At 41.1% G+C, this 12,056-nt stretch overlaps 1 protein-coding gene across 1 annotated transcript; it reads right to left on the bottom strand.

Annotated features, from left to right (window-relative positions):
• Nucleotides 1–4,854: 4,854 nt before the first annotated feature.
• Nucleotides 4,855–10,906, bottom strand: LOC146871719 (zinc finger BED domain-containing protein 5-like). The gene is made up of 2 exons (XM_085651215.1): nt 10,869–10,906; nt 4,855–6,945 (listed from the first exon to the last, which is right to left on the bottom strand). The coding sequence occupies exon 2, from the start codon at nt 6,807–6,809 to the stop codon at nt 4,956–4,958; it is 1,854 nt and encodes a 617-aa protein (XP_085507341.1). The 5' UTR covers nt 6,810–6,945; nt 10,869–10,906; the 3' UTR covers nt 4,855–4,955.
• Nucleotides 10,907–12,056: the final 1,150 nt, after the last annotated feature.

The raw sequence follows: 12,056 nt of genomic DNA, 5'->3' as shown, positions 1-12,056 counted from the left end.
GTCCTCTGTTTCCATGTGCAGACCCCTATTCCCTCCTTCCTGGCTTGTCGGTTCCATTGTAATGCCCCTGATCCGTCCCTCCTGCCCTTTATGGTCTGTTATGCTGCAGCTTTCTCTCCTGTCTGTCCATTATGGTCAGCTAGCTACCATTGCCTCTTTCCCCTCTGTTGTCTGTTGTCCATGTGCATGGTCCTGCCCCCTCCCTATTGCTTTCTATGGATTGTTGTGCTGCACTCCCGTCCCGCATGCCCTGTGTGGTGTATTGTGCTGCTGCAAACCCTGATGCCTGCCCTGTAGGGTCAGTTTGGTGCACCTCTCAATGTCCCTCCTGTCCTCTGTTATCCGAGTCCATGTCCCTACCCCAATTCCTCCTGCCTACCATGATCCAATGTACCATACTTGCGAACATTTTGAACTTGGTAAGAGGGAGATTTTGAAATAAAACTGGGGTATTGATTTTCCCCTTTGAGTTACATTGAAAAAGAGAAGATTGTAGACAGGAACCAGATCAAGTAAAGCCCATTTGAGCTTAAAAACATTGGACGTTTCCTGGCTGAAATGCGTCTGTTGGCATGTATGGTTGTATGACCACTGCCTCTTCCTTCTGCCCACAATGGTCTATTACATCACCACAGCCTCTCTTGCCAGTCCTGTATTGTTGGTTTGTAGCCCCTGCCCCCCTTTCCACTGCCCTCCATAGTCTGTTGTGCTGCCACTGCCCTTCCTGCCTGCCCGCCTAGTGTGGTCAAATTGTTGCCTCTGCACTCTCCTACCTGCCTTCAATTTTCAGAGTCCGTGCCCCTGGCCTCTGCCTCTCAACAGTATCCCAATGAACAACTAGATTGCTAACATTCTATATTTATTACAAAAGTGTGGAACGCCTGACGTCATCTTGATGTAATCAAAACTGTAATGCCTAGAGCATTTCCTTTAGAAATTACATATATGAGATGGTCTTATTTGCATCAAAATTATGGTTAGTGCTCTAAAAAACTAAAATGAGGACATATTTTCAGAGTTTTCAAATAGCGACAAAGAACTTTTAAATTATTTGTAATCTTAGTTTTTTTATCCAGTTGACCACTTGATTAAATGTTGCATCCAAGGGGAGAGGGTGTGGTGTTACTTCCAGAGCTGCAGACTTTGCAACTGGGGAACCAGGTTGGAGTTTCTGCTTCAGCACAACATTCTGTGATTCTGGTCAAATCACTTAATCTCCCCATGTCTACAACCAAAATGAATTTGATCTTGTGTGATGTAACCGATGCTCATGTAAAGCACTCCAATACCTGACAAGTCTGCACTATATAACACTGCAAAAACACAAAATAATAAGTGTTTTGCACACTTCTGTCATTGGGCTACATTTGGGTGATATTTGGGCTACATTTGGGCTCTTTTGTCTCTGGTGGCCATTTTAGGAGATTTATTTGTTATGAAGTTTCCTAATTTCCTCATTTACTGCAGTCTCCTCAGTAGGAAATGCTTTCAGTTTTTAACTTTGATTCCATCAAGAAGGTATTCAGATATGTCACACATTTTCCATAAATTCTGAATGTTAGCACTCTAGTTGCTCATTAGATCACTGTAGTAAAGCTACTGCTCACCACGGAAGTCTGCTGCTAGTATTAGAAGTGCATGTTTCAGTCTGCATATCAGAATTTTTTAATGAAATAGTAGAGGATTTGAGAAGTCACTCAAAATATGCCCTAATTTTTCTTTCTTCAGCACTAATCATAATTTCTATGGCAAAATGAACCCCCTCATTGTGTTCCTTTTTAAATTAAATGTTTTAAGTGTTACCAGTTTATTCCAATCAAGATGGCTTCAGGTATGCCATACTTTTGTCATAAGTAAGACAGTAAGCGCTCTAGTTGATCTTGAGAACACTCTGGGACGTTCTGTCATTGGGCTACATTTGGGCTACATCTGGGTGATATTTGGGCTACATTTGGGCTACATTTGGGCTCTTTTGTCTCTGGTGGCTATCTTGGGAGATTTATTTGTTATGAAGTTTCCTAATTTCCTCATTTACTGCAGTCTCCTCAGTAGGAAATACTTTCAGTTTTTTACTTTGATTCCATCAAGAAGGCATTCAGATGTGTCACACATTTTCCATAAATTCTGAATGTTAGCACTCTAGTTGCTCATTAGATCACTGTAGTAAAGCTACTGCTCACCAGGCAAATCTGCTGCTGGTATTGAAAGTGCATGTTTCAGTCTGCATGTCAGAATTTTTTTATGAAATAAAAGAGGATTTCAGAAGTCAAAATGTGTTTTTCTTTCTGCAGCACTAATCATAATTTATATGGCAAAATTAACCCCCTCATTTTGTTCCTTTGTAAATTAAATGTTTTAAGTGTTACCACTTTATTCCAATCAAGATGACTTCAGGTGTGCCATACTTTTGTCATAAGTAAGACTGTTAGCGCTCTAGTTGTTCTTTAGAACACTCTGGGAAGCTTCAGTAGAACACAAAGGAATCAACTGACAGTCTCTGCCCTTGTTGGATGTACATGTTTTACTGAGAATGTCAGACTTCATTCTCACATGACTCAGAAAGTTAATGTGAATTTACAGAAAATATGCTCTCAGTTTAGCTTATAGATCACCTTCCAAACCTCTGTGGGAAAAGCATGAGAAAATAGTTTTCTCTAAAACATGGTTCATGATATCACAGCAGAAGGCTTTTTCACATGGTAAAATCACCTTAGAACACACCACAATTCCTTAAATGAGTATGGTACCATCAACAAATGATTTATAATGTAACTAAAGTATTAAAACCTTCTATTAACTGCAATGCTTTTTAATGAGGTGCTATCATGTATATTGGTCCCAAGATGGCTGCCAACACTTCTTGGATGAAGTGCTGACAGCCAATCAGATCTCAGGATGAGATGTGTGGTTAGGCTCCGCCCAGATATATATATGATTTTACTTTTGATTTTCTCAGGAACTACTGAACAGATTGACACCATATATGCAAAAGGTACATGCCAGAGCTGAGGACTACCTATTTGCCAAATTTCAAGTAATTCTGTTCAGCCGTTCGGGCTGTACCTTGGACTAAAGGTCCCTATCGAAAATTGCATGGGGAAAACGCGTTTTGGGACCCCCCCTTTTTTCTCAGCCCCCGCTTAACGAATCCCCCCGAGACTTTCAGGGTAGGAGCGGAGCGGAGCGCCCCACCTATTTTGAAAATTTCGCGAGGATTCGTCAACCGGCGCCAAAGTTATTCCAAATAGAATGTTGCGGATTTCCTATGGAAACACGGTCCTAACTATAACTATCTACTGGCGACCGCCAGTAGATACTATATGTGTGTATATATATATATATAATTCACTGAAAAAACCATAGGTTTCACACAAGTTATAGTTAGCTGTACATTTCACTCGTAAAAAATCAATGAAATTCCACGTTATAGTTAGTGCAGGCAACTATAACTCACGCGACCGCAATCCTCTGCTGATGACATATGTGTCTTTATGAAAAAAAAATATTTGTAATATATGTATAGCTAAAATTTAATGGAAGAAGACATGGGCAAATAAGTGTCTAAATACAGTATTAGCATCAGCAGAGGATTGCGGTCGCGTGAGCTATAGTTGCCTGCACTAACTATAACGTGGAATTTCATTGGTTTTTTACGAGTGAAATGTACAGCTAACTATAACTTGTGTGAAACCTATGGTTTTTTCAGTGAATTTGCAAGGTTTTTTAAATGCTAATTCCTAACTATAACGTGTGTGAAACCTATGGTTTTTTCAGTGAATTTGTACGTTTTTTAAAATGCTAAGTTACTTTATGCCGTTCGTGCCGTGCGCGCCCACTTCACGCAGTTCGTTCCGTGCGCGCACTTTACGCAGTTAGTGCCGTGCACGCACGGTGAGCACGCGGTGCACTACGCACACCGCGTGCCCACGTTACGCTGGATGGGCCATGTACGCACGATGCGCTTCGCGCACCGTCCGCACACGGAGGACATATTATGCGCTTCGTTGTGAAAAGTTATCTATTAAATGTTCAAATTGTATTTATGCCATGCGCAAAATGTGCCCTGCGTGCACCTTTTGCACACGGGGGGGGGGGGGGGGGATTTGTGGAGTAAGCGCATTCGGCGTTTTTTCAAAAAAAAAAAAATTTAATTTTTGGCCTTGGGGGTACTTCAGGGACCTCCTAACCATGGCTAGGTGGTTAGGAGGTGTCTAGCCTGCCCCGTTTCATGGTATCCAACTTTGTTTTTCCTCCCCCCCTCAGAGTGCGAGAGAGAAAATGGCGGCCGACACTACCTGGTTTCGTCCGATTCGAATGTTTACTTTGATCTAACAACCAATCAGAAACGCGCTCGCGCACGGCACCGTACGCGTACGGTAAGCTTACCGTAAGCGCACGGTAAGCGCACGGAGCGCGCTTACAGATATATATATTGATTTAAATGCTATTTTCTCAGGAACTACTGAACAGATTTACACCAGACCTACAAAAGGCACTTCCTTGACTTTATGGCTACCTCTCTGCCAAATTACAAGTAATTCTGTTCAGCCGTTCGGGCTGTAGCTGTGTCTAAAGGTCCTATGGCAGTGGTTCCCAAACTTTTTTGACCCATGGCTCCCTTGACCTAATTGGCAGTTGGCCGTGGCTCCCCAACATTTTTTTACGGGTGGGCGGGTGGCGGGGGGATGTAAGCCCGACCTCGGGAGTACTTCCTGTTGTCTTCCTTAAATTAATTGGGATGCAATGAAGGTAGTATAATCATATTTGTAACAAAATACGAAGATAACAGCTGTTTAATAAAACTTTGTTAAGTGTGAAACGATACAAGATTAATAGCCAAATATGTTTCCATGCAACTTTTATTAACCACACAACAATAGTTCGCAAATTTCTATGTAATAAAATATCTTTTCAATGAACAGGTAAAACAGAGTCCGAAATTTACCTTACAAATCCTAGTGAGATGGATGTGCTTGTTTTTCCTTACATAACTCCTGAAATCTTGGAGTTATTTTTGAGATTGCAACACGCATTTCTTTTTCAAGGTGAATTTTTGCCCTATATTTAGACTTTATCACTGCAACTGCTGAAAAACCTGCTTCACAAAGGTACGAAGTTGCAAAAGGGATCAAAACATGCAGGGCTCTCTTGCTAATCATTGGATATTCATCTCCAGCTTGGCACCAGAACTCAAGCAGTGACTGAGACTGGAACCTTACTTTCAATGTTGAGTCACTTGAAACATCAATAAGCTGTTCTGCTTCCTCATTGTTGAAATGCTGAGGTATCTCAGCGTTGAAGGGGTCTCTCACCCATTTTATTGGCTCCACTTCATCCTCTGGAAAATATTTATCAAGGTAAAAACGCAGTTGAGACAAATACAGAACAAAAACTGTCCTCAGTTCCTCCTTTAACGCCATCTCATTCTCCTGCAGGAACTGGTCCAATGAAGGAAAACATTTATAGTCACCTTTGCTTAGACTGCTTTTCCAAAGGATCACTTTCTTCTTAAAGCCTGAAACTTTGTCTGACAGTTGCAAGATGTTAGTATTATTGCCTTGCAAGGACTTGTTCAGTGCATTCAGTTTTTCAAATAGATCAGAAAGAAAAGCCATTTGTATTAGAAAGTCTGCATCAATAAACTTGTCAGCAAAACAATGTTCATCACCATGTAGATATGAGTAGATTTCATTCCTCAGTTCATACACCCTAAGCAGGGAGTTACCTAGAGACAGCCATCGAGAACTGCTGTAGAACAAGAGACATGAGTGTTCCGCACCCATGTCCTCACACAGTTTAGCAAAAAATCTTGCTTTCAATGGTCTTGTTTTAATATAATTTACCACTTTGATGACAATTTTCAGAATACCATGCAGTTCTTCACTGAGGTTTCCTGCTGCCAGTGCTTCTCTGTGAATTATGCAGTGTGTCCAAACAGCATTAGGAGCTTTAGATCGTATGCGAGCTTGAAGTCCTTGGTAGCATCCTGCCATTGAACGGCCCCCATCTGTACAAACTCCAACACATCTCTCCCAGTCAATTTGATTCAGTTGCATGAAATCATCCACAACCGCATACAAGTCTTGACCTGTGGTTCCACCTTTGATTTCTTTACAGAACAACAAATCCTCAACAATTTGTTTTTCGTATAGAAACCTGACATAGCAAATAAGATGGGTGTCTTTGTGGTTGTCTGTTGCCTCATCCAACTGGAGTGCAAAGTCTTTGCCTCTTAGATTACAGATGAGCTGATCGTTAATATCTTCAGCCATATCATTTATCCTCCGGCTGATAGTATTATTAGAAAGAGGCACTTTCAGCAGCTGTTTACCCGCATCTTCGCCGATCATGATTGTTACCATCTCAACAGCAGCAGGCAAAATCAGCTCTTCTGCAATTGTGTGGGGTTTTTTACTCTGTGCAACTAGATAGGCCACTTTATATGAAGACAGGAGGGCGTTACTATTAGTTTTGGTTTGTTTTGAGAAAGTGGACTTTTGTAGTTTGGCTTCAGCAACTTTTCTTTCAAAAAAATCCCTTGGCTTTCCGACCACATTTGGGTGAAGACTTTCAAGATGTCGCTTAAGTTTACTTGGAAGCATGGATTCCAGAGCCAAAACTTTTAAACAGATTGCACATTGAGGACGGTCCTCGTTATTAACCCGAACACACGTGAAACCATAATCCAAATACCTGTCATCGTACTTTCTGTACTTGGCCTTTCGTTTCCCGTCGTCTTTTTTGTCAGAAGAACCTGCAACTTCACTTTGCTCAGATGAACTTGAACTTGGCATTAGAAATCTCTTCATTGTCAATCACAAAGATGGGAATCAGTTCCTCTCGTCTTTCTATCTGTAAAGTCCCTGGTCGTCGTTTCTTTTCCTTTGCTGAAGTATTTCCAGGTTTCTTCCAGGTGTCATCCACAGTCTCCACGGAATAATAAGCCTGAAGTACAAAACATCCAGGTAAGACAAGTATAAGTAGAACTAAAGTTATTCTCTGCCTAATGATGGATCTATTATTTCTGTTAGTTTGCAATAGTAGCCCATGATGATGGTGACCATTTGGACTTATTATTCTTATTGGTACCCCGCACAGACAGAAAGAGCATTCAGTTTTCTAATGAAGTCTAAGGTCAAATAAAATGGCAAATTGTAAGTTTGCTGCAATTTAGCCCAGCGGTTGGAACCAACAATAGAAAACATGAGCAGCTCTGACTTAGTTCATATAAGCAAGGTTTAAACCAGCGTGAAATCAAATAGAAACACATTTGGCCTCTTTGGGGATGAAAACCTGAGGCATTGATGCGCTTTTCTTTAAAGACACAAATGTCATGGATGGGTGGAAAATAATTTAGAAAGGCTGCCTACTGTGCCAGGAGGAATAAATGCGGCTTTGGAAGGCTGACTTGTCCGTATTCTCCTCCGCAGAACCATTTTGCAGGCTCAGAAATGTATAAATCAGTACGCGGGTATAAATGATAAAACAGCACAGGATTCCTGGGTGGTCCAGCTTTAGAACTGGTGGTGCCCAGTGCGACAATGTTTGCGCCCCACAGATTCCATCACTACCACCCTTTAGCAGTGCCCCCCTCAAGTCTCCATGACCACTCTCTCTCCGATATATTGAATCAGTTATATAGTGCCACCTATACCAGTGTAAGGTGTCAGGGCACTTATCACACACACATTACACAGAGCAGAGACAATCAATCATATGTGTGTAAATTAGTGTATAGGAAATGTTTCATAAGCCAGAGGACTACAAGGTAAGTCACAGGTCATCCATACTGGTAGACAGTAAGTGTGGATTTTAACATTCTACACTGCTTTTAACCAAAAGATCTGACAAAGGCACTGACCTATTTAAACTAGCTTCACTGTGTGACGTGCATGGTACACATTCTTTGCAGCAGGCACATTAACACATTCATGGTCAGCACTCTCAAATAAACACAAGCAGGAGCAGCACCACACATATGCTCATAGAGTTGTGTTATTCACTGTGCACATGTTCTACATTATTTAGGAAAAACAGGACTTTGATGGTTCGGTTTATTTACCACTGTGGGTGATATTTAATGGAATGTCTCCAAATCCAACTTATTTGTGGCTAGTACACAAATGATTTGCTGTAGTTCCCTTTTGAACTAAGAGGGTATCCAATGTACGCCAGGGAGGGGCGGGTGTTTACCAGATTTTGATGATATCTACATGAAATAAATTGCCCTACATTGAACCTACATGGAACTCATTTACATATCTAGTGGTTTTCTTTGAAACTTATCGCAGAGCCAGTCCTCCTGAACCTCTGTTGGACCTCAATGCTTTAAAGTGGGACTGTCCTTGTTTGCGTGTTTAAAATACAAAACCACGAGTTAGAACCAAACAAGGCCCAGCCTTTACCCAGCGCCCTGCTGAATCCGACTACAATCGGTGCAATAAATAATATATAAAGAAGGTGCATCTTAAAAATAGTAATGCATAACATAAACAAGTACCTTAAAAGCGCATAGTAGTGAGTGCCACACAAGCCTCAATCAAACAGCAATGTAAACAGACCTGAGTAACGACCCATCTCTCTTTAGTGGTGAAGTTGGAACTTTCCCCGAGAAGAACAAGCCATCTCATGTAAAAAAGAATTACCCCCTTTATCAACTTTGAATTTGCTTTAGGAAACAAAATTAAAGTTGTGTGCAGCACGGTGTAAACACGCACAGGAACCAATAGCACCTGCTATTGGTTTCATGTGCTTTAGAGAATATATATTTTTAACATGCCACACTAGTACAGCAGAAGGCAGGAGTGACACATTAGACGCGGAGCTGAGTCTTCAATTTAAAACATTTGAAAGAAACTTCAGGAAAACTGAAATGCTCAGGAAGTAAATATGTACTTCCGGAGCTTAAACACACATGTGAAATGCATAGGCTGGCAACCACAGAGAAAAAACAGCATGCCTCCTCCTTCTGTTGGTACGGTCTCAACTAAAGGACATCTACACAGCAATAAATACACCTGTCCCATATTACTGGCAAATAATACACCATGCCATCCCAGAGAAATAACATCTTTTGTGGACACAAGTACATACTGGACTTTTCGAGCCTCTTCTTACAATGTTAACTCAAAAACTGGAAGTCTCAAAATGCAGTGCTCTGTTAGTAAAAATACTATGAATGGCTGAAGATGTTTCACAAGAAAAGGAACTACTTTAAATATATTTAACAATGCAAACATTACAACCATATTCATTTTTAAGGCTTTTAAAAGTGCAGTCAAATACATGACTGACAGCATGCTACTGGTGGACCGACAATTGGCAGTGCCTGTGTAGTGTTACCCTTCTGCCCTAAAAGTGTCCACAAAGTAATGTTTTCCTATCAGAAATGAGCGGATGAGGATGAGGTATTGGGAGGTGTTTGAAGACGCCCCTTTGACACCTACTCCCAGCCTGGACATGACTAAAGAGAATCAGCCATGCGGCTCGTCTGCACCATTTTCTTTGTCTAAATTGCAGTGATTTTTCTGTAGGATGTTTATTTGTGCGCCGCAACCGGTCCTAGGATGCTTGTTTCCACTCCATATTTTTCACTGTCACCCATGTGCTTTGCCCTGCCCCCCTACACGTTGCACTCCCTGTAATTTCTGCTCCTCACCCTCCACTCTCCATGCTGCTTCCTTTCCTTCGTGCCCCTCATGATGCACACCCATGATTAAAAAAACGCTTTATTGTATTTTTTTTTTCTTTTTATTTGTCGATCCAACTCAGGCAATAAAAAAGATAAAAAAGCTGCCTCATTTCTTAAGTGTGCGAAAGCATGGCTTTCACGTGCCTACAAAATGACGACAAGGCCAGCATCGTAGACTTTTTGTTTTTCTTATTTACCCATGCTGCACACTCAGGGATGCTGTCAATCATGGCGAAAAACCGTGGATAAAGCCAATATGTGTCAGAGGAGAGACTCGTTGGCTTTGCAATGCTTGGTTCATTTTACACGTTCCCCTTCAATGGCACAGTTCATTGCTGTTTGGAAGCCATTCGGTCGCCGTGGAAAGGGGTAACGCAGACACTGGGGTAACGACTTAATTATTGTCTCACTCATATCAACTTCACTCTTACCTTGGCTTATGTGGGAACGGCAGAAGACGGCCGGCGGTAGAAAGCGGCGGGCGGCAGAAGACGGCAGCAGTTACTCCTCTCGAACGCCAGAGCTGCGTACGTATGGCATGCGTATGCCAGTAATGGAGACTACCTCCAACGCATGAGAATGCACGTACGACGCGTATACGTACGTACGCACGTATCGCGACAGTACGCCTCCAGGAACAGACCATGTTTTGCCTTCAGCTCGCTCTCGCTTCATTTTTTCAGGTGGGTCGGGACATCGCTTCATTTTTCAACAGGACATCGCTTCATTTTTCAACATTGTGGTCGCGGCGCCCCTGGCTCGTCATTACGGCGCACCGGGGTGCCGCGGCGCACAGTTTGGGAACCGCTGTCCTATGGAAAAATGCATGGGGAAAACGCGTTTTGGGACCCCCCTTTTTTCTCAGCCCCCGCCTGACGAATCACCCCGAGACTTTCAGGGTAGGAGCGGAGCGTAGCGCCCCATTCGTTTTGAAAATTTTGCGAGGATTCGTCAACCGGCGCCAAAGTTATTCAAAATAGAATGTTGCGGATTTCCTATGGAAACAGGGTCCTAACTATAACTACCTACTGGCGACCGCCAGTAGGTAATATATATATAAAAATATATAGAGAGAGGAAGTGAGTTCAAATGTGTAATTTATATGTATCCTATACAGATGTTTTGCAAACAGTGTGTTACAAGTACTTAGCTAAACATAATAGTTATGTACTTTTACCTCAATGTTGTTAAGTCAAGGAGTTAGCAGCGTGCGAGATTGGTGGAAAGAATGGAAAATCTAGGAAAAAGGAAAACAAACATTAATAATAGGGTAAAATAATAGCATAAAGTAAACTTTAGTCTTATTTTAAAAATAAAAAGTAGTAAATTAAAGTGTTTAATAGAGAAGTTGTATTGTTGAGCAAGTGGTAATATTGTAGTGGAGTATTACTATAGAACATAGATAAGCATGTATTAAAGACTGTGTAGTAGGGAGTAGTAATGTATTGTGTACAGTAATGTGTAAAGAGAGTTTGTGTGAAGACAGTGTAGTGTGTGTGTAGATAGTGTGTGTGTAGACGTTGTGTCTAAGCAGACTATGTGTGTTAAACAGTATGTTAAAGTGTGTGTAACAAAATATGTTTAGCAATGCGTACAAAGTAATTGTTTGTTAAGACTATTATAGTATTACTAGTAGAGTTATGCTGGATGTTACTATTTTGCTAATAGAGAAATAGTAAGTTATAAAAGTGATCTGAAATGGTGGGAATGCTCCTGGTAAATAATACTGTAGGAGTTCCATATCTGCTGTTACTTGCATGCTTATTTTCCCATCACCATGAAAGTAGCCTTTTTGGCAAAATGTTTTGTGAAATAGTAGAAGGTGAATAATAAAGTGAATGCGAGTCAAGAAGATAGAGTTTATATAGATATGTGATACAGAAAATGTGTAAGTGTATGTTAGAGTGCGTGTGTACTAGAATGTGTTTGTGTGTGTTCAAGAGAGTATATTAAGACTGTGTGTTAGATAAAGTGGGTGCTAAATAGTGTGCGTTAGTGAAAATGTTAGAGGCAGTAGTAGTGTGTGTGTGCTGGAGATTGAGTAGTAATGCGTGTAATAGGTAGTGTGTGCTTTTTAGAGAGCATGTATTAGAGAGTGTGTCTTAGAGAGTATTTTTTAGAGAGCATGTGTTAGAGAGCATGTTGTAGAGAGTGTTTTGTAGAGAGCATGTTGTAGAGATTACCATAGAGAGCATGTATTAAAGTGTTTCTGTATGTGTAGTGTGTATAAAGTGTATGTGTGTACAGAGAGTGTAATACAGAGAGCGTAATACAGAGAGCGTAATACAGAGCGTAATACAGAGAGCATATTATAGAGTGTGTTTACAAATAGTAATATAGTTAGAGTAATATAGAGAGGGTAATA

The sequence above is a fragment of the Triturus cristatus genome, chromosome 1_1 (genome assembly GCF_964204655.1).
Source record: "Triturus cristatus chromosome 1_1, aTriCri1.1, whole genome shotgun sequence".
Lineage (NCBI taxonomy): Eukaryota > Metazoa > Chordata > Amphibia > Caudata > Salamandridae > Triturus > Triturus cristatus.
Note: the sequence above shows the minus strand (reverse complement) of the source record. Positions and strands in the feature narration are given on the sequence as shown.